The sequence below is a fragment of the Rhinopithecus roxellana genome, chromosome 12 (assembly GCF_007565055.1).
Source record: "Rhinopithecus roxellana isolate Shanxi Qingling chromosome 12, ASM756505v1, whole genome shotgun sequence".
NCBI classification, from domain to species: Eukaryota; Metazoa; Chordata; class Mammalia; order Primates; family Cercopithecidae; genus Rhinopithecus; species Rhinopithecus roxellana.
The window spans coordinates 85,966,055-85,991,716 of NC_044560.1; the positions used below are offsets into that span (position 1 = coordinate 85,966,055).

Sequence of the window (25,662 nt, forward strand, 5' to 3'; positions counted from 1 at the left end):
GTTTCAATGCAATGGTGCAGACAAAAGCCTGACTGGAATGACCTAAGGAGAGATAACAGATAAGGAGGCAGAGGCGGCAAAAACAGGCTACCTTTAGAGGAGTTTTTCCACAAAGAGAGCAGAGAAAAGGGATAGTTGCTGGAGGGCCATGGTGTTAAAAAAGGATTATTCTCAGATAAGATGCAGGACTGTATATTTTTGTGTTGATGAAAATAATTAGTTGAAAAGGGGGAAAATCCAGATTAGAGAGACCACCTAAAAATCATTAAGAAAAAGATAATTCAACACAAAAATGGGGAAAAATTAAAAACAGGAAATTAAAGAAAATTCAAATGACCAAAAAACAGAAATATAAGCAAACCTACTGGTAATCAGTGACACACAAAATAAGACAACAATAAGATACCACCAAACAGATTGGCAAAAAAAGTTTAAATCTGACAACATTAAATGATGGTGAGGCTGTAATATATGGGTACAGTCATAACTGTTGGTAGGGATAAAAGTTGGAACAGCCCTAAAAATGAAAATGCTCTTTGACCTAACAATTCCACTCTTCCATTTCTACACATCTACGTACACAGAAGGAGATATATACAAGGATATTCACTGTAGCAGATATTTTTATTTATTTATTTATTTAGAGACGGGGTCTTACTCTGTCACCCAGGCTGGAGTGTAGTGGTGTGATCTCAGCTCACCGCAGCTTTGACCTACCTCCTAGGCTCAAGCAACCCTCCCACCTCAGCCTCCTGAGTAGCTGGGACTACAGGAATGCACCACCATACCCAGCTAATTTTTTGGTATTTTTTATAAAGATGAGGTTTCATCATGTTGCCCAGGCTGGTCTCAAACTCCTGGACTCAAGTGACCCTTGGCCTCCCAAAGTGCTGGGATTACAGGCGTGAGCCACCACACTTGGCCCCAGAGATTTTTTTTTTTCTTTTTCTTTTTCTTTTCTGAGACAGGGTCTCACTCTGTCACCCAAGCTGGAGTGCAGTGGTGCAATCAAGGCTCACTACAGCCTTGAACTCCTAGATTCAGGTGATTCTCCCATCTCAGCCTCACAAGTAGCTGGGACTAGATGCACTTGCCACCACCTCGCTAATTTTTTGTACTTTCAGTAGAGATGGGGTTTTGCCATGTTGTCCAGGCTGGTCTCAAACTCCTGAGCTCAAGAGATCTACCCACCTTGGCCTCCCAAAATGCTGGGATTACAGACATGAGCCACCGTGCCTAGCTGCAAAGATTTTTAATAGCGAAAACCTGGAAACGATCTAATGTTCATCAATAGGGCAACGGATAAATAAAATGTGGTACCTAGAGGCAAAATATTACTATAATCAACAGGAATGTACAAAACCTACTCAGTATCAATGTGGATAGATATTTTTTAAAACAATATTAAATATTTTCCATGGATCTGTAAATATGAAAGATTACTAGATCGTCTAAAAGCACACACACTAAACTCATAATAGTAGTTGCTTCCAGGGATGTAAAAGGGAGACGAACTGGTAGCAGTGATTAATTTTTTAAAAAAGAAGAAAAAGGTAGAGGAAAGAAACTGAGCAAATAAACCAAATCTAACAATGGTTAATTCTGGATGGTGGGAATATCATAGAGCAGGGGTTGGCAAACTATGGCCTGTGCACCATGTCCAGCCCACCATCTGTTTTTGTAAATAAAATTTTACTGGAACATAGCCACGCTCACTCTTTCATGTATTATTTATGGCAGCTTCTGCACTACAATGGCAGAGGTGACAGAGTCTACAGTTGCAACCATAGAGCCTGCAAAGTCTAAAATATTTACTATCTAGACTTTTAAAGGAAAAGTTTGTTGAGTTTTACAGATTTTCCTCTTTGTAGTTTCTGTATTCTTCACCTTTCCCAAAAATTTAAAACCATTTACATAACTTGAGGGAGATCCACAACAAAGTTTTCAGAGAAACCAAGAAAATATTCTAAAACTGTCAGGTTTGTTTGTTTTTTTTCATGTTGTAAGAGCACTACATTATTTATTATTATGCTTTTTATAGACTAAAGTGAAAATATTAATCAAAACTATTCTGTAACATAGTTTAAATGACTGGTGAATTATAGAAATACTCTACATAGGGGCTGGTTACAGTGGCTCACGCCTGTAATCCCAGCACTTTGGGAGGCCGAGGCAGGTGGATCACGAGGTCAGGAGATCAAGACCATCCTGGCTAACACAGTGAAATCCTGTCTCTACTACAAATACAAAAAATTAGCTGGGCGTGGTGGTGGGCGCCTGTAGTCCCAGCTACTCGAGAGGCTGAGGCAGGAGAATGGCATGAATCCAGGAGGTGGAGCTTGCAGTGAGCTGAGATCGGGTCACAGCATTCCAGCCTGGGGGACAGAGTGAGACTCCGTCTCAAAAAAAAAAAAAAAAAAAGGTGGCCGGGCGCGGTGGCTCAAGCCTGTAATCCCAGCACTTTGGGAGGCCGAGACGGGCGGATCACGAGGTCAGGAGATCGAGACCATCCTGGCTAACACGGTGAAACCCCGTCTCTACAAAAAAAAATACAAAAAACTAGCCGGGCGAGGTGGCGGGCACCTGTAGTCCCAGCTACTCGGGAGGCTGAGGCAGGAGAATGGCGTAAACCCAGGAGGCGGAGCTTGCAGTGAGCTGCAATCTGGCCACTGCACTCCAGCCTGGGCGACACAGCGAGACTCTGTCTCAAAAAAAAAAAAAAAAAAAAAGAAATACTCCACATATAATTCAAGACTAATTATCTCATATATATAGAGGAAAGAAGCATTCTCAGAGTACGGAAATCTATAATTAATACAGAATGTTTTTATGAATACATGTTAATACTAATATATAATAATACATTAATATCTTGATTATACAATTGTGTGGTTAATAATTAATGTACAACACAGTGATTTATTATGTAATTTTAAAATATAATTTAGGCTGGGCGCGGTGGCTCAAGCCTGTAATCCCAGCACTTTGGGAGGCCGAGACGGGCGGATCACGAGCTCAGGAGATCGAGACCATCCTGGCTAACATGGTGAAACCCTGTCTCTACTAAAAAATACAAAAAAAAAAAACTAGCCGGGCGAGGTGGCGGGCGCCTGTAGTCCCAGGTACTTGGGAGGCTGAGGCAGGAGAATGGCATAAACTCGGGAGGCGGAGCTTGCGGTGAGCTGACATCCGGCCACTGCACTCCAGCCCGGGCGACAGAGTGAGACTCTGTCTCAAAAAATATATATATATATAATTTATTGCACAATACGGAATATTCAAATAAATACCAAGTTAACTTAATGACAGTTCATTATCTAATGTGGTATGCTGCTTGAAAATAATTAAGGAGAAATTACTATCATCTTCCAACAACACAAATAATGAGAGGGTTACGAGACACTAAATTAGGATAAGCTATCTCTCCACATTTCAGTGAAGGCTGGTCTGATTCCTTGGAAGACTTTTGCTAAAGAATGAATCTAATGTAGTTTACAGAGTTTTTCTTTCTCTTTTTTTTTCACTGAGGATTTCTTGGTATGCAGACACATTTTTCATCTTTAGATTTGCCACCACGAACAGCAATCCACATTTAGCTCACCTTCAAAAATAGTAATTGCTGCTGAAATATGGTCAAAAGCCTATGGCAGTCACTTTACTGTCAGTTGTGCCCAAGGCCCGGCTTGACTGCTAGGACCCTCTTCCAGCTGCTTTTGTTTTTCTAATTCTAGCAAGACTTCCTCTATTAATCCATGGGGGACAACCCAAGCAAATATTCAATATCCTCTTCAGGAACTCTATGCAAATCTACCTTCTGTTCTACTTGCACAGATTCCTTATTAGCAGGTGTTACGTTGTTATGTTGTCTTCCAAGTTAAAGCCTCTTTAAATTATGGTAAGGCTGAAATGTTTTGATAGCTTTGGAGTTAGCAGATACAGCTTGCCGGCTCATTTTTATATTCCTAAAACCTTGGTGAGCTTTAAAATTGGAGAGCCAGCCATGACTTGTAGTAAACCTTTTGTCTCACTGTCACCTCTTTTCAAATCAAAATCAGAATACTCATGCCTTAGCATAGATGACAGATTGCCCTCAGGGGTGCATTATGGCAGCATTGATCTTGCAACTTGTGTTACCAGAACTTTTTTCCATTTATTCCATTATCAATGCCTGGTTATAATTTTTATGAACTAAGAGGCATACCTGCTTTAATACTACTTTCGGTTTTTTGAGCACTACCGCTAATATTCTGCAGGGTACACTCTCCTAAATTAATAGCATGAGATATCACAGCAGTGGTTTGGTCATCTTCATAGATTTTTTTATCACATCTAACTTTCATTCTAAAGTTATTAAATTTGGAGCACATTTTTTAGCACTAGCACCACCACTTAATATAACACTTAAATGGCATTGTTCTATGATATGAAAAAGAGTTTTAATTATATCAAGAGCAAATGTTAAGACAGCAGCACAAGCTGGGCACCATCGGCTCATGCCCGTAATCACAACAGCTTCGAGGTTGAGGTGGGAGGATCACTTGAGGCCAGGAGTTTGAGACTAGCCTGGGCAACATAGCAAGACTGAGACCCTATCTCAACAAAAGAAAAAAACAAAATAAGCTGGGCGTGGTGGCAGACACCTGTGGTTCTAGCTCCTCAGGAGGCTGAGGTAGGGGATTGCTTGAGCCCAGGATTTCAAGGTTGCAGTGAGCTATGATCATGCCACTGCACTCCAGCCTGGGCAACAGAGCAAGACCCTGTCTCAAAAGAAAAAAAAAAAGGCATAACAGTCATCAGAAACATTAACCCAAGAACCGATACAGTATCATGTGATACTAATAAAGAATGATGGGAATTTTGTTTTCCTGCTAAAGTGATGCTGATACAAGGCAACAATGCCATAATTTGCAGTCAGCCTGCCAGACTTGAAAGTATGCATTTCTTGAACATTTTTTTTAATTTTGAGGAGTCTCACAATATTTCAAATTTGAGACATAAAGTGAAAGTCTAAATGTATTTTTACTTTGCACTATTTTCAGTCTCACATAATTCAAAGTTGCATAAAACAGGACTACACTGAACTTTCGAAACTTAAAAGGAAAATACTTGAATATAGTAAAAGAGAAAAATAATGTAGTTTTGTTATTTCCAACCAGGTGGAATTAACAAGAATTTAAATAAATTATAGAACCTGAATATAAATAATAAAATAAATCAAGAATGCATTCTTACTAATGATCTAAGATTAAACTGTAAGATTCAAAACAAAAGCGCACAATATATCACTCCACTTTTTTAAAGACTAAGCTTGCCACTATGAACAGCAATCCACGTTTACATCATCTTCAAAAAACAGTAATTGCTGCTGAAATATGGTCAAAAGCCTATGCCAGTCACTTTACTGTTAGTTGTGCCCAAGACCCAGATTAATAACTAAGACCCTCTTCCAGCAAAAAGAAAAGTATTCAGATATATTAGAATGCTATACCCAAAGTGAAAATAAGCCCAAGTGGCATTATCAAGAAAAGTATTAACAATCAAACTCACATCTTGAATGATCTTTGCTGCCTCTTTAGAAACTGCACCTGTTGTAAATTAAAATAAACATTATTATCTGAGAATATACAGAAGTAAACACTGAAACTGAGAAGTTACTTTCCTCCCATTAAGCTGGGCTAGAGTCTAAACCAGAATTTCTCAGAAAAATGGTACAAGGAAACTGCATCAGTATCACCCAGGGTGCTTAATGTTGGTAAGGCTTCATGGGCCCCAACCCTATCCAACTGTATTAGAACCTCTGGCAGTAAAGGAATAGGAATATCAAAATAATTTGGGCTCCTAAAAAAATATCATTTCCTGGGGAGTGTCTCTGAACCTTCTATGGCTCAAGAGCCTGCCTGATTAAAAAAAAAAAAAAAAAAAATTAGCCCAGTGTGGTGGCCTGTAATCCCAGCACTTTGGGAGGCCACGGCGGGAGGCCAGGAGCTCCAGACCAGCCTGGCCAACATGGTGAAACCCCGTCTCTACCAAAAATATAAAATTATCTGGGTGTGGTGGCAGGCACTTGTAAACCCAGCTACTCAAGAGGCTGAGACAGAAGAATTGCTTGAACCTGGGAGGTGGAGGTTGCAGTGAGCCCAGATAGCGCCATTGCACTCCAGCCTGGGTGACAGAGTGAGACTCCGTCTCAAAAAAAAAAATTAAAAATTGAAAAAACAAAAATAAAGACACTTCCTTTCCCATCCACACCACCTTGCTTGCTACCCACTCCCCTGAGGCGGGGGTGGGGGGGCGGCGGGAGGGGGTGCATGTTCCCCTACATCACATGAAGAAAGGTATTACCAGTAAGAACTACTGGCTAGTAGCTCACACCTGTAATCCCAGCACTTTGGGAGGCCGAGGCAGGTGGACCACCTGAGGTCAGGAGTTTGAGATCAGCCTAGCCAACATGGTGAAATCCCGTTTCTACTAAAAATACCAAAATAGCTGGGCATGGTGGCAGGTGCCTGTAATCCCAGCTCCTCGGGAGGCTGAAGCAGGAGAACTGCTTGAGCCCAGGAGGCAGAGGGTGCAGTGAGTTGAGATCGCGCTATTGCACTTCAGCCTGGGCAACAAGAGTGAAACTCTGTCTCAAAAAAAGAGAACTACTTAGGCTAGACAACACTCACTTCTATGGCTTAGCCAAATGTCATTATATCAAGTCATACCTTTTAAAACACTGTTAGTGTTCCCTGTAGATAAGGCAGCAGGTATTTTTGCCAATGACACCACACTGGTTATAACTGGTGTTGTATCTGTCCTTGCAGAAGGGAGCTCCATCACAGCAGTTTTCGCTTTAGAAATATTTACTGATTAAAATAAAAAGTTAAGACCTGGAATAAACAAAAGGGTCTCTCTCTCATACACACTCATACTCACACACAAAACCCTGTTTAGTAACTAGGTTTTCAAGAAGCAATACAAATATCTGATTCTGTATAATGTTAGGTTGGGTGACTCTGGTCAGATTAGTGTTCATTAGGACTTAAAGAGAGTCCAATTCTATAAAATTATAAACCTCAAATGACATTTAACAGGTAGAAATACAGGTGCTGGATACAGTGGCACCAGCCTGTAATCCCAGCTACTTGGGAGGCTGAAACAGGAGGATCACTTGAGACCAGGAGTTCAAGACCAACCTGGGCAACATAGCAAAACCTACTCTCAACAACAACAACAAAAAAGACAACTATTAGCTTCAGGATTCACTGGGCTGTTCTATTAGTAACTATTAAAACTCCTAGACCTAAGCGTGCATCAAATAAAAACAGCATGACAATTTTTATAAATAAGTTAATGAGGGAGCTGTCCAACCCCATAACACTGGTTTTCTTAACCCATATTATAAAATGAATATTCTACTACCAACTTGACTGGTTCTGGGGAATGGAGGGCTAACACAAAAGATTAGCACAAGGCATTTATGATTAAGGTAATCATTAATAAGGCTGCAAAGGTAGGCAATGGCCAGACTGCAAGGAGCCAAAGCTCTGTCAATTAGGTAGCACTCCAGGCTTTGATCACAGGACATAATACCAAGCGGCTTTTTTTCTTCTGAGAGGGAGTATATCGTTCTGTTGCCCAGGCTGGAGTGCCATGGTGTGATCTCGGCTCACTGTAACCTCCGTCTCTCGGGTTCTCATGCCTCAGCCTCCTGAGTAGCTGAGATTACAGGCACACACCACCACACCTGGCTAATTTTTGCATTTTTAATAGAGATGGGGTTTCACCATGATTACCAGTCTGGTCTCGAACTCCTTGCCTCAAGTAATTTGCCTGTCTCAGCCTTCCAAAGTGCTGGGATTACAGGTGCAAGCTACCGCGCCCGGCTACCAAATGTTTTTAATCTAATACTGAGAAAGAAATATTTAGGAGAGCTACTTTATGAATACACCATGTATCTATCTACTCACCTGGATATTCTGACCACATTAGCTGTCCTACTTGCAAAATTATTTTATTCTTAGCCAGGATCAACTTTGCTACCCAAGTAGAACCCGTCTATTTTATATTTTCTGAGATAATTAATGTGTTGTTCTTTTCTCCTTGCCTATAAGCAAGCTCTGAATCAAATTTTACACTAGTCACAGCAACTACATTAACTATACTCTCCCTTTGTTTGCCCTGATTTTCTATTTTTATTTCTGGTTTATTAACTAAACACTATATATCCTTAGTTTAAGTTATTTATGTACAGATACATTCAATCAAAAGCAATCAAATACAAGTTTCCTATAAAAATAAGTGCAGATACATTATTGGCCTTTTGGTGTGCTTGACCATCAGAGCAAAAGGTATTAGAATTACTTTTCCCTCAAGGGAAAATCTTAAAGACTTCTTAAAGAAAAATTTAAGGAAATTCAGGCTATTTGAATCCAATGAAATTTTGTTTTTATTATATTATTTATAACTGTGTGTGCTGTTAGTGTCCTAGCACTGACATAAAAATCCCATTAGCTAAGTTTAATTTTACCTTTATTTTGTGGAAGAGAGTCATTCATAATTTGCTGATGACAAAACTCCAAGACACAAAATAGATTACAGAAATGTTTAATGTTGCCTCGCCACTTTATGGACTCATTTAGTTTACCCTGTCGTTTACAACCATCACACTTGGCCATCTGAGAAAGAAACGTTGGACAAGATAGGCTTAAAACTATAAAATAATGATAAGATAACATTAATCATAAAAAGAGGCACTATGAACACAGGATATATGAGTCAGTTGAGACTACAAAATGTAAGGTTCTTACCTTAAAATACTGATTTTATTTAATTTTTTGTTTTATATAGATGCCCTAAATCAAGATAATATAAAAATTGTGGCCAGGCACGGCAGCTCACACCTGTAATCCCAGCATTTTGGGAGGCCGAGGCAGGCGGATCACAAAGTCAGGAGTTCAAGACCAGCCTGACCAACATGATGAAACCCCGTCTCTACTAAAAATACAAAAATTAGCTGGGCATGGTGGCACACGCCTGTAATCCCAGCTACTCAGAAGGCTGAAGCAGGAGAATTGCTTGAACCCGGGAGGCAGAGGTTGCAGTGAGCGAAGATCGCATCACTGCACTCCATCCTGGGCGACAGAGCAAGATTCTGTCTCAACAAAACAAAACAAAACGAAAAAATGCTCTTGTTTTCAAAATTACCAATAAGGGAGTCTAAAGACAGGTTCATAACTGGGTGTGGTGGTGCGCACCTTTCCTGGTTACTCAGGAGCCTGAGGCAGGAGAATCGCTTGAACCCAGGAGGCGGAGGCTACAGGGAGCCAACATCACCCACTGATCACACCACTGCACACCACCCTGAGCAACAGAATAAGGTTCTGTCTGGCAGTGGGGTGGAGGGTGGGCAGCGTGAGGTGGGGGAAGAAAAGATACAAATGAAAAATAAGTAAAAAAAAAATAAAGTTAGGTTCAACTTTTAAGAAATTAAGCAGCAGCTTACAGCAGTTGATATAATATGGGCTTTGGAGTCATAAAGGTTTTGATTCATTCAGCAAATATTTAATTAGACATCCTTTGTCTTAAGCACAGTGATTGGCCCTAATTATATAATCATGAAAAATAGATTACCCTCCCCCAACAATAAAATTCTATTTTGGGGGTGAGGGAGACAAGGAAACAGTGATTTCACCAGAGTGTTATAGATGCTGTCTTCCTGTCCCCTACCAGCTTCCTCAAGAGCGTATTACTTAACTTCCCTGGACCTCTCTCCTTTTTCTTATTTATAAAATGGCAATAATATACTTAGCTCTTGGGACTATGGTAGGATTAAATGAAATGACACTTACGGAGCACCAGATATATATTAGTGGTTCAATTAACTGCAGCTACCATTGTTAGCCTTTCAAAAAGTTAATCTTTTTTAAAATGAGGTAGGAATGGTTGCCAGCTATTGTCCTTTGACCTATGAAGTGAGACAAGGTCTGACTTCAAATTCCTCAGAGTAACCTGAATGAGAGAGCCACTTGAGGCAACATTATGTGAAGTTCTAACCTGAAAGAAGTCAAATAAGGGCAATGTGCCTTATAAGAAGGCAAACATAAAAGGAACATATCCAATCAACAACAAAGTCTGCAGAAATCCTATACTTTTTATCCCAAAGATTTCATGTTTATATTCAACTGAATTTTTGTTATAGTCCATAACTTATTTTATCCAGTGCTAAACACCAAATTTTTCTTGACATAATTTGAATATATTTTAAATAGAAAACAATTTGCACTGATTTCAGAAAGCCAAAAAAAGTATATTATCACCTTTACCTGATAAAACAGAACCGTAAATTTGGACATACAATCTTCACAACAAAACTCTTCTAACTTGCCCTCCAATCGGTTTTCTACCAAATTTGGGGATGTCTGTGAACAATAGCTGCACATCTTACAGTAGTTTCCCCATCGTTCTCCAAAGTCACGGGCAGATAGGAATTTGCAAACTGAGGATCAGAGGGATGAAAGGAAGAAAGATCAAATTTACATTAACTGAGGAGGTATAAGAAGTTTCTGTGGTCTCAGATATAAAACTTTAAGAAAATTTCTAATACTTACACAATTATTTGCCTCTAGATTACAGGACAGTCTCTATAGTCACAAACCAAACTTATACCACCTTTTATTTCATTTTATTTTATTTTTCTGAGACAGAGTCTCACTCATTTTGCCCAGGCTGGAGGGCAGTGGCACGATCTCAGCTCACTGCAACCTCCGCCTCCCGGGTTCAAGTGATTCTCCTGCCTCAGCCTCCCGAGTAGAGTAGCTGGGATTACAGGCGCCTGCCACTACGCCCAGCTAATTTTTATATTTTTAGTAAAGACAGCGTTTCGCCATGTTGGCCAGGCTGTTCTAGAACTCCTGACCTCAGGTGATCTGGCTCACCTCAGCCTCCTCAAAATGCTGGGATTATAGGCGTGAGCCACTGCGCGTGGCCCCCACCTTTTAAATATACTCTAAATATTAGGCCATTTATATTCAGAAACATCAGAGGTATAAAAGTTTTTTAAGCCAAGAAGCAGCAACTATTTAAGCTCATCTTTACAAATGAGTGCAAGAACAAAAAGATCTCTGACATCATAGCTAAACTTATGAAGAGATTTTCTTTATTAATACCACTGATCTAATCATTTTTACAGTTTTTTATTGCAATTATTGCAACATTTAAAAAGACTGACTTTCGTCCATGCACAGTCGCTCAAGCCTGTAATCCTAGCACTTTGGGAGGCCGAGGCGGGAGTATCACCTGAGCTCAGGAATTCAAGACCAGTCTGGACAACATGGTGAAACCCCGTCTTTACAAAAAATAAAAAAAGGCCAGGCGCAGTGGCTCAAGCCTGTAATTCCAGCACTTTGGGAGGCCGAGACGGGCGAATCACGAGGTCAGGAGTTCGAGACCATCCTGGCTAACACGGTGAAACCCCGTCTCTACTAAAAAATACAAAAAGCTAGCCGGGCGAGGTGGCTGGCGCCTGTAGTCCCAGCTACTCGGGAGGCTGAGGCAGGAGAATGGCGTAAACCCGGGAGGCGGAGCTTGCAGTGAGCTGAGATCCGGCCACTGCACTCCAGGCCGGGCGACAGAGCGAGACTCTGTCTCAAAAAAATAAAATAAAATAAAATAAAAATAAAAAAATAAAAAAAATTAGCCAGGCATGGTGGCATGCTCTTGTAGCTTCAGCTACTTGGGAGGCTGAAGTGGGAGGATCCCTTAAACCAGGGAGGCAGAGATAGCAGTAAGCCAAGATCATGCCACCACACTCCAGCCTGAGTGACAGGGCAAGACCTTGTCTCAAAAAAAATAAATAAATAAAAATAATAAATAAAAAGATTGACTTTAAAGTGAATTAACTGTAAACACAATTTAAAAAAACTTTTTTTTGAGACAGTGTTTCACTCTTGTCGCCCAAGCTAGAGTGCAATGGCGTGATACCGGCTCACTGCAACCTCTGCCTCCGAGGTTCAAGCAATTCTCCTGCCTCAGGCTGCGAAGTAGCTAGGATTACAGGCGTGTGCCACCATGCCCAGCTAATTTTGTATAGAGATGGGGTTTTTTAACAGAGATGGGGTTTCACCATGTTGGTCAGGCTGGTCTTGAACTCCCAACCTCAAGTGATCCACCCGCCCCAGCCTCCTGAAGTGCTGGGATTACAGGCGTGAGCCACCATGCCAGGCCTCCAAAATACTTCTAATTATACCTCATAAGACAAAAAGAATGTGAAAGGCCGGGCACGGTGGCTCAAGCCTGTAATCCCAGCACTTTGGGAGGCCGAGACGGGTGGATCACGAGGTCAGGAGATCGAGACCATCCTGGCCTACACGGTGAAACCCTGTCTCTACTAAAAAATACAAAAAACTAGCCGGGCGAGATGGCGGGCGCCTGTAGTCCCAGCTACTCGGGAGGCTGAGGCAGGAGAATGGCGTGAACCCGGGAGGTGGAGCTTGCAGTGAGCCGAGATTGCTGCCACTGCACTCCAGCCTGGGCGACAGAGTGAGACTAGGCCTCAAAAAAAAAAAAAAAAAAAAAAAAAAAAAGAATGTGAAAACTAATTGTGGCTTAATTGCCCAAGTCATCATGAATTATAACAACCCATGCACTGTGGATAAACCAACTTTGTCTTTACCTTCACTACAGAATGGCTTGTCAACCCCTGAGAATCGCACAGTCTCCTTTATAATTTTCTGCAGTTTACAGTAGTCACACATTGCCACAACTTTATATTTCTTCTTGTATTCATCAGAGCAATTCTTGCCACAAAACAGAAACATTCTACCCTGCAGAAAAGCAAGAGTCATTAAGAGCTAACTAAACAGTTGCTTTATCTTTAAGAAGTCCTTTTCATGTCAAAGCAAATTGAGTGTTCAAAATTGAAAACACAAAAGTGTTTCTACTGGATAAGTTTATATTCAATCCCTTTCATGATCTCTCTTTACCTTGTAGAAAAGAAGTTCTGGTTTTGTGGCAAACAGATGATTACAGTGCTGACACTTGAGTTTAACAACTGTATGGGTTAAAGCAACTTGCTGGGATTGTTCAGCAAGAGGTTGGAGGCTGGCTGCAGCAGAGCCACGGATGGAGCTGGGGGAAACAGGCAGAGGTGTTACCTCCTCCTGTTGACACTGCTGACCTGGAGGAGGGCAGGCTTACAACCACTTGGCCCTGAGACAGGGGCACCGCTGAAGAGTTTGTTCCTTTTGGCTTGTTAAATACATTCTGAATGAAAACAAATAAGGTAAAGATTTTTATCAAGTGAGAAATAAGGTAACTTGGTACTTTTCATTTCCTCACTTTAATAAATCAAGTCCCCCACAAACATTTTTTAAAATTTTCTGTGTCACCGAAAGAGTTTAAATGGCATACTTCCACAATAAAAGGACTGAGAAATACAACATTAAAAGGTCAAGGACTGGAATTCAGGCTTTCCTGACAAAGACCTCTAATGTATGCCTCTAATAAATTAGAGCAGGCTTCTCCTTCCCCCCAAAACTTCCCCCTACCTGCACTCCCATTATCAACTAGCTTCTGATGGCTATTAAGACACAACAGCCACCAACAGTCTCTTTCTCCCTAATGCCAGGGATACTGCATCAGGCATGTTCCTACCCCGGAGATTACTAAACTCTACTCTGTGTGTGTATTGCAGAGAGGGAGGAGAAAATGGGACAAGTGGATGCTTACAATTCCATGCCAGGAGTCACTAGGTATCTGACCCAGGATAAGAGAGGAAGGGGCATGTGAATCCCATCAGGCTACTATTCTTCACCATACCACCTACCCAAACCATAATCCTAGCTTCCATCTTTGTGAAGGGAAGAGACCCAAGGGAGAAAGTGGGAGGGAATGACAGTTTAGGCAAAGATCCTAAATAAAGTAGAAATTGCTGAGACCCAATATCTGGGTTCAGATATTTTATAGAAATGACCTGGTTGGGACCCTGGATGAAACAAAACAAATTTTTTCTTTTTAATTCAAATTTAAATTTTCATAAGAACAGGACTTCAGCAGTTAACACTGTGCCACAGATCAATGCCTAAGAGAATCACATGCATGATGTGCTACCTTAGATCATACCTGGAAAGCGACCACACAACTGGAGCTGCAGAAGCTGTATATAGTTCCATTTGACATGGCTAGGTGATACTGAGGGATTGCTGAGGTTTTACAACTATGACATGAAACCTGGACACCTTGGTGACAAAAAATAAAAAACAATGATTAAGTTATACCAATGAACAAACAATACAAAAATCTATTGGGAGAATGAAAAAATTAAATAATCAATAATATACCAAAAAAATCAAAGAACTTTACAGAAATATGAAATCTAACTACAACTAACCTCTATTAAGTTCCACTTAGACAAAAACTAAGTTGGAAATTTTAAGTGTTTTTTCTTTCTTCTCACATATGAAACTATAAAATACTGTATATATTGCAACCAAGAAAATCGGTGAAAAACTATTTTCACATACAAGTCAGTTATTTAAAAGTCAATCTTGGGTCTTTATTTAACTAACTAGATAAATTTAGCTTGTAACAAAATCAAAGAAAAGCAGTTACATTTTTCTTCAATAGTTATTAAATCTATAAATTTATCAAATTTAAACATTACCTGAAGAAGTAACAGTCTTAACTCTGTAAGCAGATAAGCAATTAATAGAGCAGAAAAGCTCTGTTTTTCCTGAATCATTTGTAGTCTCAATCATTTCAGCTGAGGGCCTCAATGACTTCCCCAGGGCATATGGAGGAATCTGGGCTGAATTCTATTAAAATAAAAGAACATTAGATACCTAGTACAAGCATACATATTTACATATTGTTCAAAAAAGTAAAAAGAAAAGCTACCTACAACCACAGCTCTTGGTTGAAATATTTGAGCATGATGATGAAACCACATTATTGGGAGGTGGGAAAATAAGTTCTTCCAGACAGTAATAAAATAGAAACTGAAGAAAATTAGTAACTACTCAGATAGAGATCTTAGCAAACAAAACACATTAATTCAAACACAAGTAATGAATTAGGTAGTCATTACATACTTTTTCATCACCAATAACCAGAGAAGACCAGCGAATCCATGAACCAAAGGGCCATTCTCGATATAGCCTTGTACATCAATCTAGAAGAGTCTACCACCTTTAAGGTTACTTAATTTGTGAGATTCTTCAGCAGGAGATAGAAATGATACTTAATGTATATTAATAGAGATCCTACAGAACTACCTATTTTTCAAGGTGAGTTTCATAACAAAATCTGCTTACGTTTATTCATGTTTTAAGAAATAATAAAAATAGCTACCATTTACATAACCAATACTATAACTTACTGAATGCTTATCATGAGCCAGGCCCCAGGCTAAGCAACTGTTATATAGTGTGTCACAGAATCCTTTCAACGACAGAATGAGGTGCTCTCAAAAATTACATTAACAAAAAGTTCAAATTAACTTTAATTAAATTAACAGATGAGCAGAAGAAGTAGGAAATTAAACTCATTTCATCAGGCTCCAAAGTTCAGGCTCCTAACCACTACACTACCCTGTCAGTGACACATTATAAGGTCTCTCAATATGAAAGGAAATCGTAAGAAAATATAAATTCTGAGGTTTCACTACATAATCTTCCTAGTAAAAAGACAGAGCACAATACTGGTAACAAAATTAGAAATGGAACTCATTTTGGGATCATATATAAAATAACATGGATTCTTTTCCTGTGAAAGTAGTAACCAGACTGCCAAAAATGGCAATTCTTAAAAAAAAGAGATTATTTTCAGTGATGAATGTCCATATGTCCATTACCAACTGCTCAGAGGAAGTAACAAATCAAACTTGCTAACTGAAAAAAACATTTATCATTTACAAGATACATCTTTACATCTTTAAGAAAAACTTTTTAAAACCACAAATCAGTAATAATTAAATTGACACAAGGTAGATATATTTAGTAACAAGCTTACTGCATTATTCATTACAATAAATAAAATTACTTGAAGTATTCTCATAAGACACTGTTGACCAAATAATTACAATTCATTCCCAAACACATTTTAAAATGAAGAAGACAAGCTTTGTTTAGATTCACTGATTTTATCATCTTAACTCTTGCTTATGGCTTATTTATAATATGGTTTTCTTGCTATCAATACATCACAAAATATTTCATGCTCAAAGAAAATCATGAAATTACATTTGAGGCCGGGACGTGGTTACTCACGCCTGTAATCCTGGCACTTTGGGAGGCTGAGGTGGGTGGATGGCTTGAGCTCAGGAGTTCAAGACCGGCCTGAGCAACATGGCAAAACCCCATCTTGATTAAAAAAAAGAAAAGAAAAGAAAAGAAATCGCATTTGTGAATTCTGAGCTCTGAAGGGAGCCTTAAAAAAGGGACTTATTAGGCCGGGCGCGGTGGCTCAAGCCTGTAATCCCAGCACTTTGGGAGGCCGAGACGGGCGGATCATGAGGTCAGGAGATCGAGACCATCCTGGCTAACACGGTGAAACCCCGTCTCTACCAAAAAAAACTACAAAAATCTAGCCGGGCGAGGTGGTGGGCGCCTGTAGTCCCAGCTACTCGGGAGGCTGAGGCAGGGAGAATGGCGTGAACCCGGGAGGCGGAGCTTGCAGTGAGCTGAGATCCGGCCACTGCACTCCAGCCTGGGCGACAGAGCGAGACTCCATCTCAAAAAAAAAAAAAAAAAAAGGGACTTATTTTACCTATATCAACTTACCACCACAATCATCCCTCACACCATCAGAATCTATCTCATTTTCTGGAAGGGAAATCACATATCAGGATGGACTAATGGAAGGAGCTCACTCTCATTTTGTAGTTCATCCCTGTGCAGCCAAATCAGAAGGAGTGGGCCTAACTACATGCAACAAATAGATATTCATACCTGCTTGTATGCCGTGACACTTGTTGAACTAAAAACTTTCTGGGATTGGCAAGGACCAGAGCTACTATAGCAATAGCTCCCACAGTTCTCACAACAGTTCATGGTGAGGTTGTTTGTAGAGTGAAATTTTGAAAAACAGGCATCACTACAAAGACCATGTACCACATTTTGATATTTAACTTCAAATCGAGTCTAGGAAATAAACACACACACACATACACAAAATAAGCAGAGCCAGCTAAAAAAAATCTCTTTGAGCAGAATCCCAATAAAAGTAAAATAACTTACATCAGCATTCTTCTGACACATACTGCACTTAGTTGAAATGCTTTTGGTATATATGGTAACAACAGGTTTTTTCTTTAGCTCGTAAGACGACAAGCATGATTGGCTACAGAAATCTTTGCTAGGAGAGGAATTCTCAAAGCGAGTTGTGATCACATCCTTAGAATTTAAAATGTCTCTAAAAATAAATAACAAAGGTAAAAATGAAATGTATTCTTCACAATTGTAACTTCCTCCTCTTTGTGAGCTGAAATAACACTTACTAAGGGCAGGTATTGTATGGTAGAAAAAGGATAAGGTGTCTGCAAACCTTGGTTTGATGATGAGTTCTGCTATTTATCAGGTGAGTGACAATGAATGATGTAATTACTATCTCAATTTCCTCATGTATAAAATGGGGTTTGTAATACCTAATTCATAAATTTGTCAAGAGCGAATTCTATTTAAAATATAACCAGCCAGGGCCGGGCATGGTGGCTCACGCTTGTAATCCCAGCACTTTGGGAGGCCGAGGTGGGCGGATCATGAGGTCAGGAGTTCAAGACCAGCCTGGCCAACACAGTGAAACCTCATCTCTACTAAAAATACAAAAGTTAGCTGGGTGTGGTAGTGGGTGCCTGTAATCCCAGCTACTCCAGAGGCTGAGGCAGGAGAATCGCCTGAACCCAGGAGGCGGAGGTTGCAGTGAGCCGAGATTGTGCCACTGAACTCCAGCCTGGGCAACAGAGCTAGACACCATCTCAAAAAAAAAAAAAAAAATATATATATATATATATATACACACACACAAGTATATATATATACAGCCAGCCAGATGCTGAAGACAAAAATAGGAAGGCTTCCAGCCCCAACCAAGTCTCATCTGCTGTAGCCAATAGGACCAGTCAGTGTCCATCCCACAACTCCAGACCACAAGACACTGGTTCTCTTACTAGCCAGAGGCTGCCCAAAGTAGAACTGAAATGAGACAATAAATGAATTTTTTTTTTTTTTTTTTTTTGTGAGACAGAGTCTCACTCTGCTGCCCAGGCTGGAGTGCAGTGGCACGATCTTGGCTCACTGCAACCTCCACCTCCTGGGTTCAAGCGATTCTCCTGTCTCAGCCTCCCGCCCGAGTAGCTGGGACACAGGCCCATGCCACCATGCCAGGCTAATTTTTGTATTTTTAGTAGAGACAGGGTTTTGCCATATTGGCCAGGCTGGTCTCAAACTCCTGACCTCGTGATCCGCCTGCCTCAGCCTCCCAAAGTGTTGGGATTACAGGCACAAGCCACCGCATCCAGCCAAGACAATAAACGAAATGTTTAAAAGTTAAAAGTGCAAGATTTTGAGAAACAAATGAGCTACCAGAATACAAAAAATAAGCATGATATATGATATTTAGCTATAACTGAAAAAATCAAAGAAACATATGATAAAAGGGCTGTTAGGGCTTTGTATCAGAGGACAGATGGAAACAAGAACGAGATAGGAAGAACAAAAATAATTGAGTGGTTCTGTGAGATTCCTAGAGCCAATCTGTAAAAGCTAATTATTGCAATAAGCACAAATAGCAATATCCTGGTAAAACAGAAGCTAAGTATTGCCATTCTTCCGACAAGTATAAAAACTAAAGGAAATAGTCACTAATTATAAACACTAGTGCAGGCCACAAAGTAAATGGCAAAGTATATAATAATGGCAATAATATATACTACAATAAGTGTGTTGAGTAATTACTATGTGCCAAGCATTATTCTCTTTACTCAAATTATCCAATTTAAACAACACAAAAATGACAGAGTGCAGTGGCTTACCCCCATAATCCTAGCACTTTGGGAGGCCAAGGCAGAAGGATTGCTTGAGGCCAGGGAGTTCAAAGCTCCAATGAGCCGTGATCATGCCACTGCACTCCAGCCTGGGCAACACAGCAAGACCCAATCTCTACAAAAAATTTTTTTTAATTAGCAGGGCATGCTGGCTTATCCCCATGGTCTCAGTTACTCAGGATGCTGAGCTGGAAGGACTGCTTGAGCCCAGGAAGTAGAGGCTGCGGTGAGGTGGGATCACGCAACTGCACTCCAGCCTGGGTGACAGAGTGAAACCCTATTTCAAAAAAAAAAAAAATCCCCAAACTACTATGAGGTTAAGTATTACTGCAACTGCCACTTTACAGATGAGGAAACTGAATCAGAGGTTAAACAGCTTGTCAAAATCATATTGCTAGTAGGCAGTAAAGCTGAAATACAAATCCAGGTAGTCTGATTCTAGTCTATGGAATTAATTATTCCACTATACCACCTCCCATCCAGCACCTTTATTATACAGGTGTACTCAATGGTAAACCATGAGAAAATAACAACAACAAAAATTATTTTAATTCTTTAAAACTCAACTGTAAAAATACGACAGCAAATCTTGGAAACCAAAAGAATATGCTTATAATATACAGATGAAGTATTAATTTTGAAAAGTGATTTTTCTACTGAAAACAGAGCAATAAAGAGTTTCACTTAATAAGGTGAATCTGCCAGTGGTATAATAAGTAAAAAAAAAAGTAAGTAAAAATACGTAAATCAAAGACAGTAATTTTATAATGAAAATCTATGCACATAAATTATAAATGTACTCTGAACTTTACACACTCAAATGAGTGTTATACCATAACATTTACCTTAGAAAAACCAACAATAACATAGCTCAAACATTTTTCTAATTTTTTTAAGATAAAACTTAAGATAAACCTTTAGACTATTTAACTTTTAATTTTATAAATCTCATGTTTTAACAGTATGACTCAATTTAATTAGCTACTATATTAGCCTGATTAAGGTATCAAGCACCTTTGAAAATTTGTAAAAATCAAATGCATGCTGAAAAGATAAGAATCTGTCTCCTAATCTTATGCTAAAAAGTCACTGACAGGGGTGACTACTTTTAAGAAAACAATAGGCATTTGGATGTGTAAGTTGTGTTATGTTCTTTAAAATTATTTAATTTTATTTTGATATTTGGTATGTTGAAACAATATCTAAAAATAGAAAACTAAGTTTACTTCTTCAGATTAGTTTCATGAGAACGACATAAAAGTGTTAATTAGAAGGGTATTTTGCAACAAACTAATTTAGAGTATATAAATATTTTAAAATTCCTCTCTCCTGGCCAGGTATGATGGCTCATGCCAATAGTCCCAGCACTTTGGGAGGCTGAGGCAGGCTAATTGCTTGAGCCCAGGAGTTTGAGAACAGCCTGGGCAACATAGCAAAACCATCTCTACAAAAAATACAAAAATTAGCCGGGCATGGTGGTGTGCGCCTGTGGTCCCAGCTACTTTCAGGCTAAGGTGGGAGGATCATCTGAGCCCAGGGAGTTCAAGGCTGCAGTGAGCAGTGATCATGCCACTGCACTCCAGCATGGCCAACAAAGAAAAAAAAAACATCCTCTCTCCTCTTTAGTTGGAAATTTCCATATAGCAGGATCTACTTTTAGATAGTTTAGGTCAAGACACAAAACACATAAACATGGCCAAAGACAAAATAGGGGCCTACAGGTGGTATGTTAAGTATACAAAGTAATATGTATCATATATACATATATTTATTAAATTTAATATATTTATCATGTTAACTATAAATAGTAACACATGATATAATTTTTATTATTAATAACAGGATTCTATTTATTAAGTACTTGCTATGCGCTAGGCCATGTGCTAACACTGTCTCATTAAAATCCTAGGAAGCAACTATTATTTACTGATGAGAAATGGAGGCTTAGAAAGTTAAATATCTAGCCCGAAGTCACAGAGATAAATGATAGAGCCACAGTTTAAAAGCAAGCTCTTACTATTTTTTGCCCATAGTGACTACTAACAACACACTGTATTCCTCAAATTACACTACCACAGTGTACTGTAAAACATGCCAATCCTTCAAATGTACTAAGGCAGGGAAAGATTTATGTGACTTTGTTGCTGTTTTTTCTTCTCTCTGCATCTAAGCATTATTGTAAAGCAACAATGACCCCACAAGGACATTAGAAATAAACACATTTTTGTGACCATGTGGAGTTTTTACTTTTTAAAGAATTAAATAGCTTTCATATACTATTAAAAGAGTGAAATTACATTATGCTATACCAAATAACTTTCAAGATAACTGTTAAATAAATTTAAATGGTGGGTGTCTACGATTACAGGATAGTCCTGCAATTCCCACACGTTATTTGTTATTTCTTTCCATAGTAAAATCTAAAGTAATAAAAAACTGGTTTAATCATTATTCTAACACCAAGTCACTTAATGTTGCAAAACTTTTAAATTGGCTAATTCTTCCATTAGCTAAAATGTTATTTCTACAGATACATGCTAAAAAGATTTAAAGTATCAACAGCATGTTTGAACTAAACTATATATACACTAAAAAAAAGGTAAAGTAAAAAGGGATGTTAAGAATTTTATACTTCGAGCAGTTTGTGCAGGTTTTCTTGGGAGGAGGTGGCAGGCAGGCAGGTGAAGAATGTCTGGTGATGCATCGTGTGGAGCAGAAGAGCTGAGTAGATCCTGTCTTATGATATGCAGTTTGGCCCTTACAAAGCATTTTTTTACAACCAGAACAAAAAACCTTAATAGCAACAGCTGGAACTGAAGGAAGCAATACACTTGGGCCAGATGATGCAAAAGAAAGCTGAAAGCCTGGGTTCAACTGCTGGGCTATCAAAACAAAATAAAAAAAGTTTTAGTATCAATACTAATGCATACACAGTCTCAGTCTCTCCTTCTCCCTCTCTCTCTCTCTCTCTCTCTCTTTCTTTTTCTGAGACAGGGTCTCACTGTCACCCAGGCTGGAGGGCAGTGGTGCAATCATAGCCCACTGAAGCCTCAAACTCCCAGGATTAACTAATCCTCCCGCCTCAGCCTCTTGAGTAGCTGGGACTACAGGCACACGCCACCATACCCAGCTAATTTTTTTTAATTTTTAGCAGAGATAAGGTCTCACTATGTTGTCCAGACTGGCCTCAAACTCTTGAGCAAAAGCCATCCACCTGCCTCAGCCTCCCAAGTTGCTGAGATTACAGGTGTTAGCCACCACACCCGGCCCAGTCTCTCTTTTTTAGGACAAATTTCCTATCTTGAAATTCAGTATCAATGAGGCAATAAGTATCAATGAGGCAATAAGCACTCCAAAACTGAGGTTTCAATTTTTTTTTTACCATGACTCAAAGTAGGAAATACATTTAATATTATAACCCAGTTCTCATATACATATGTTTGTAAATGTGGGGATGTGTGTTCAATTCAATCACTGAAACAGAAATTTTATGAAACAAAACGTTTCCTTACTATACATATCATATTCTGATATAATCTTATTCTATTTTATTTTTTTCTGCTGAAAACCAGCTACTCAGTTTGAAAAACCACAGCTCTAAAGAAAGAGAAAGACGTACATGAAAAGATGCTTTCTCTCAATTTTACAAGTCAGAATAAGCAAATACTAATTGTAATTAACTTATACAGTTCCATTTCTTACCAAGAGGTCTCTCATTAACTGAAAACACACCACTAATTTTCAATTCACTTTCTTGAATTTTTGGCTGTTGGGCACTTCCATACTCCTTTAAAAAAGAAAAGAAAAGAAAAAAGAGCAAGGAATACAGTGTATGTAAGTAAACTAGAAATTCAAGCAAAAAAAAAATTATTCTATCCTATTCATCTTTTTTTTTTTTTTTTTTTTTGAGATGGAGTCTTGCTCTGTCACCCAGGCTGGTGTGCAGTGGCACAATCTTGGCTCACTGCAACCTCTGCCTCCCAGATTCAAGTGATTCTTCTGCCTCAGCTGCCCAAGTAGCTGGGACTACAGGTATGCGCCACCACACCCAGCTATTTTTTGTATTTTTAGTACAGACGGGGTTTCACCATATTGGCCAGGCTGGTCTCAAACTCCTGACCTCATGATCCACCCACCTCAGCCTCCCAAAGTTCTGGAACTACAGGCGTGAGCCACCACACCTGGCCCTATTAATCTCTTAAACAGTCTAATCATAAATACCTTCACAAACACCTCAAAAGTCAAAATTTACAAGTTATTAGACTAGATTTAATCTTTACGAAGACAATCTTTCAGAATTAGAGAATCTTTTAAAATACTTTTATCTACTTTTCAAATGTAATTTTGATATATGGGAGTAATACATAATTATTCCAAATGCTGAGCACTACCTATTTTTTAGATAGTGTGTTTAAAAGGGGGCAATAAATAATTTTTTTATTTTTTTATTTTTTGAGATGGAGTCTCATTCTGTCACCCAGGAATGCAATGGTGCGATCTTGGCTTAATGTAACCTCCACCACCTGGGTTCAAGCGACTCTCCTGCCTCAGCCTCCCAAGTAGCTGGGACTACAGGCTTGCGCTACTACACCCGGCGAATTTTTGTGTTTTTTCCAATAGAGACGGGGTTTTGCTATGTTGGCCAGGCTGGTCTCAAACTCCTGACCTCAGGTGATCTGCCCACTTTGACCTGCCAAAATGCTGGGATTACAGGTGTGTGCCACCGCACCCAGCAAAAAGGAGCAATAAATGAAATTAAATATGGCTGAGCGTGGTGGCTCACACCTATAGTCCCAGCTACCAGGAAGGCTGAGGCAGGAGAATCATTTGAACCCAGGAGGAGGACACTGCAGTAGGCTGAGATTGTGCCACTGCACTCCAGCCTGGGCAACAGAGCGTGCCTCTGTCTCAAAAAAAAAAAAGAAAAATTAAATCTGAATCATTTAGAGTTTGGATTTCAATCATTTTAGACTTACAAGCTGCCTTTTCTGTTAATGGCAGAAAAGATACAAGAGTGTCAATGCAATCTGCTCATTATACATAAAATCATCACAGACAAAATCCTATTTATTCTTACTACATTCTTTAAAACGTTTTAAAACAAAATGTAATCATGAAACATTTTTAAAATGTAAATGCCTATTTTGAATGGTCCTTTATTCTGAAATTATAACCATCCTTTTTTTAATGTTAAAATACCCTTACATATTTCAAAACAGAAAGTTTTAAAAAAAAGTCTTACTTTTCTGAATCACTGATGGTAATAAATGGCAGTTGTATTTTTAATCTCCCCACACGTAGCAAAATAAATGAGTAGCTATGTTAGTTCCAAAGTTACTTTAGAAATTTCTTCAGACTATTAAATGCCAAAAACTAGGAACCACTGCATTAATTCAACACTTCCCATGATATGTACTGAGCACCCAAAGAGGTGCTCTCTATAAGATATCCCTTCTTTATAGATGAGGAAAGTGAAGCTAAGAGATGTTCAGCAACTTGCCCAAGGTCACAAAGAGACTACGTGCACAGATGGGAATCAAACTCAGTCTCTCTGTTCTTTTTTTTTTTCTTCTTCTTTTTCTTCTTTTTGAGATGGAGTCTCACTCTGTTGCCCAGGCTGGAGTGCAATGGCGCCATCTCGGCTCACTGCAACCTCTGCCTCCCGGGTTCAAGTGATCCTCAGCCTCCCGAGTAGCTGGGATTACAGGCACCCACCACCATGCCCAACTAATTTTTGTATTTTTAGTAGAGACAGAGTTTCACCCTGTTGGTCAGGCTGGTCTTGAACTCCTGACCTCAGGTGACCCGCCCACCTCCACCTCCCAAAGTGCTGTGACTACAGGCATGAGCCACCGCACCCAGCCAGTCTCTCTGTTCTAAAATCCAAGATAGCACCGTCATATATGTGAAAATATAAAGTAATTACTACAATGAATTCAAACTCTGGCCCAATTGAAATTAAGTTCCCGCGTTGTAGTAATCTCTCCCATCTCCTTTCTCTCACAGCACTAAATCATTTCATTACTTATTTGGATAATTTGAATAATGCCTAACATTCATCCTTCCCCCTACACACACATTAGACTGAAAAGATCACATCCATTATGGACAATATCTGTTTTTTTCACCCCTGTATACCCAATCGCCCAACACAGTCAACATAACAGTAATGACTATGGGTTCTAACAGCAGACAGAAACATATGATCTTGGCTCCTAAACAAGCTATTTAATCTTTCTTAGTTTCAATTTATCTGTAAAATAAAGATAATATTACCTACCCCATAGGGCCAATGGGGAGGGAGGGGGCAAATGACTTAATATAAATAAAGTACACAGCATGGCATCTTACAGTTAGTCAAAGTCAAAAGTAAGCATGATACGAACACAAAATGCTAGTTCTTTTTTTTTTTTTTTTCTTTTGAGATGGAGTTTTGCTCTTCTTGCCCAGGCTGGAGTGCAATGGCGTGATCTCGGCTCACCACAACCTTGGCCTACAGGGTTCAAGTGATTCTCCTCCCTCAGCCTCCGGAGTAGCTGGGATTACAGGCATGCGCCACCACGCCCAGCTAATTTTGTAGTTTTAGTAGAGACAGGGTTTCTCCATGTTGGTCAGGCTGGTCTCGAACTCCTGACCTCAGG

General features: G+C 39.4%; 1 protein-coding gene across 1 annotated transcript in view; it reads right to left on the reverse strand.

Moving 5' to 3' along the window:
• The window catches only part of ZMYM6 (zinc finger MYM-type containing 6), a 46,474-nt gene that overhangs the window by 12,086 nt on the left and 8,726 nt on the right, over positions 1-25,662 (reverse strand). The window contains 13 exon segments of the mRNA XM_030943026.1: positions 5,548-5,585; positions 6,708-6,848; positions 8,513-8,660; positions 10,308-10,480; positions 12,656-12,806; positions 12,966-13,121; positions 13,123-13,245; positions 14,104-14,219; positions 14,645-14,795; positions 16,929-17,120; positions 17,217-17,391; positions 21,654-21,903; positions 22,724-22,808. Of these exon segments, the coding sequence (XP_030798886.1) occupies positions 5,548-5,585; positions 6,708-6,848; positions 8,513-8,660; positions 10,308-10,480; positions 12,656-12,806; positions 12,966-13,121; positions 13,123-13,245; positions 14,104-14,219; positions 14,645-14,795; positions 16,929-17,120; positions 17,217-17,391; positions 21,654-21,903; positions 22,724-22,808 (1,899 nt within the window).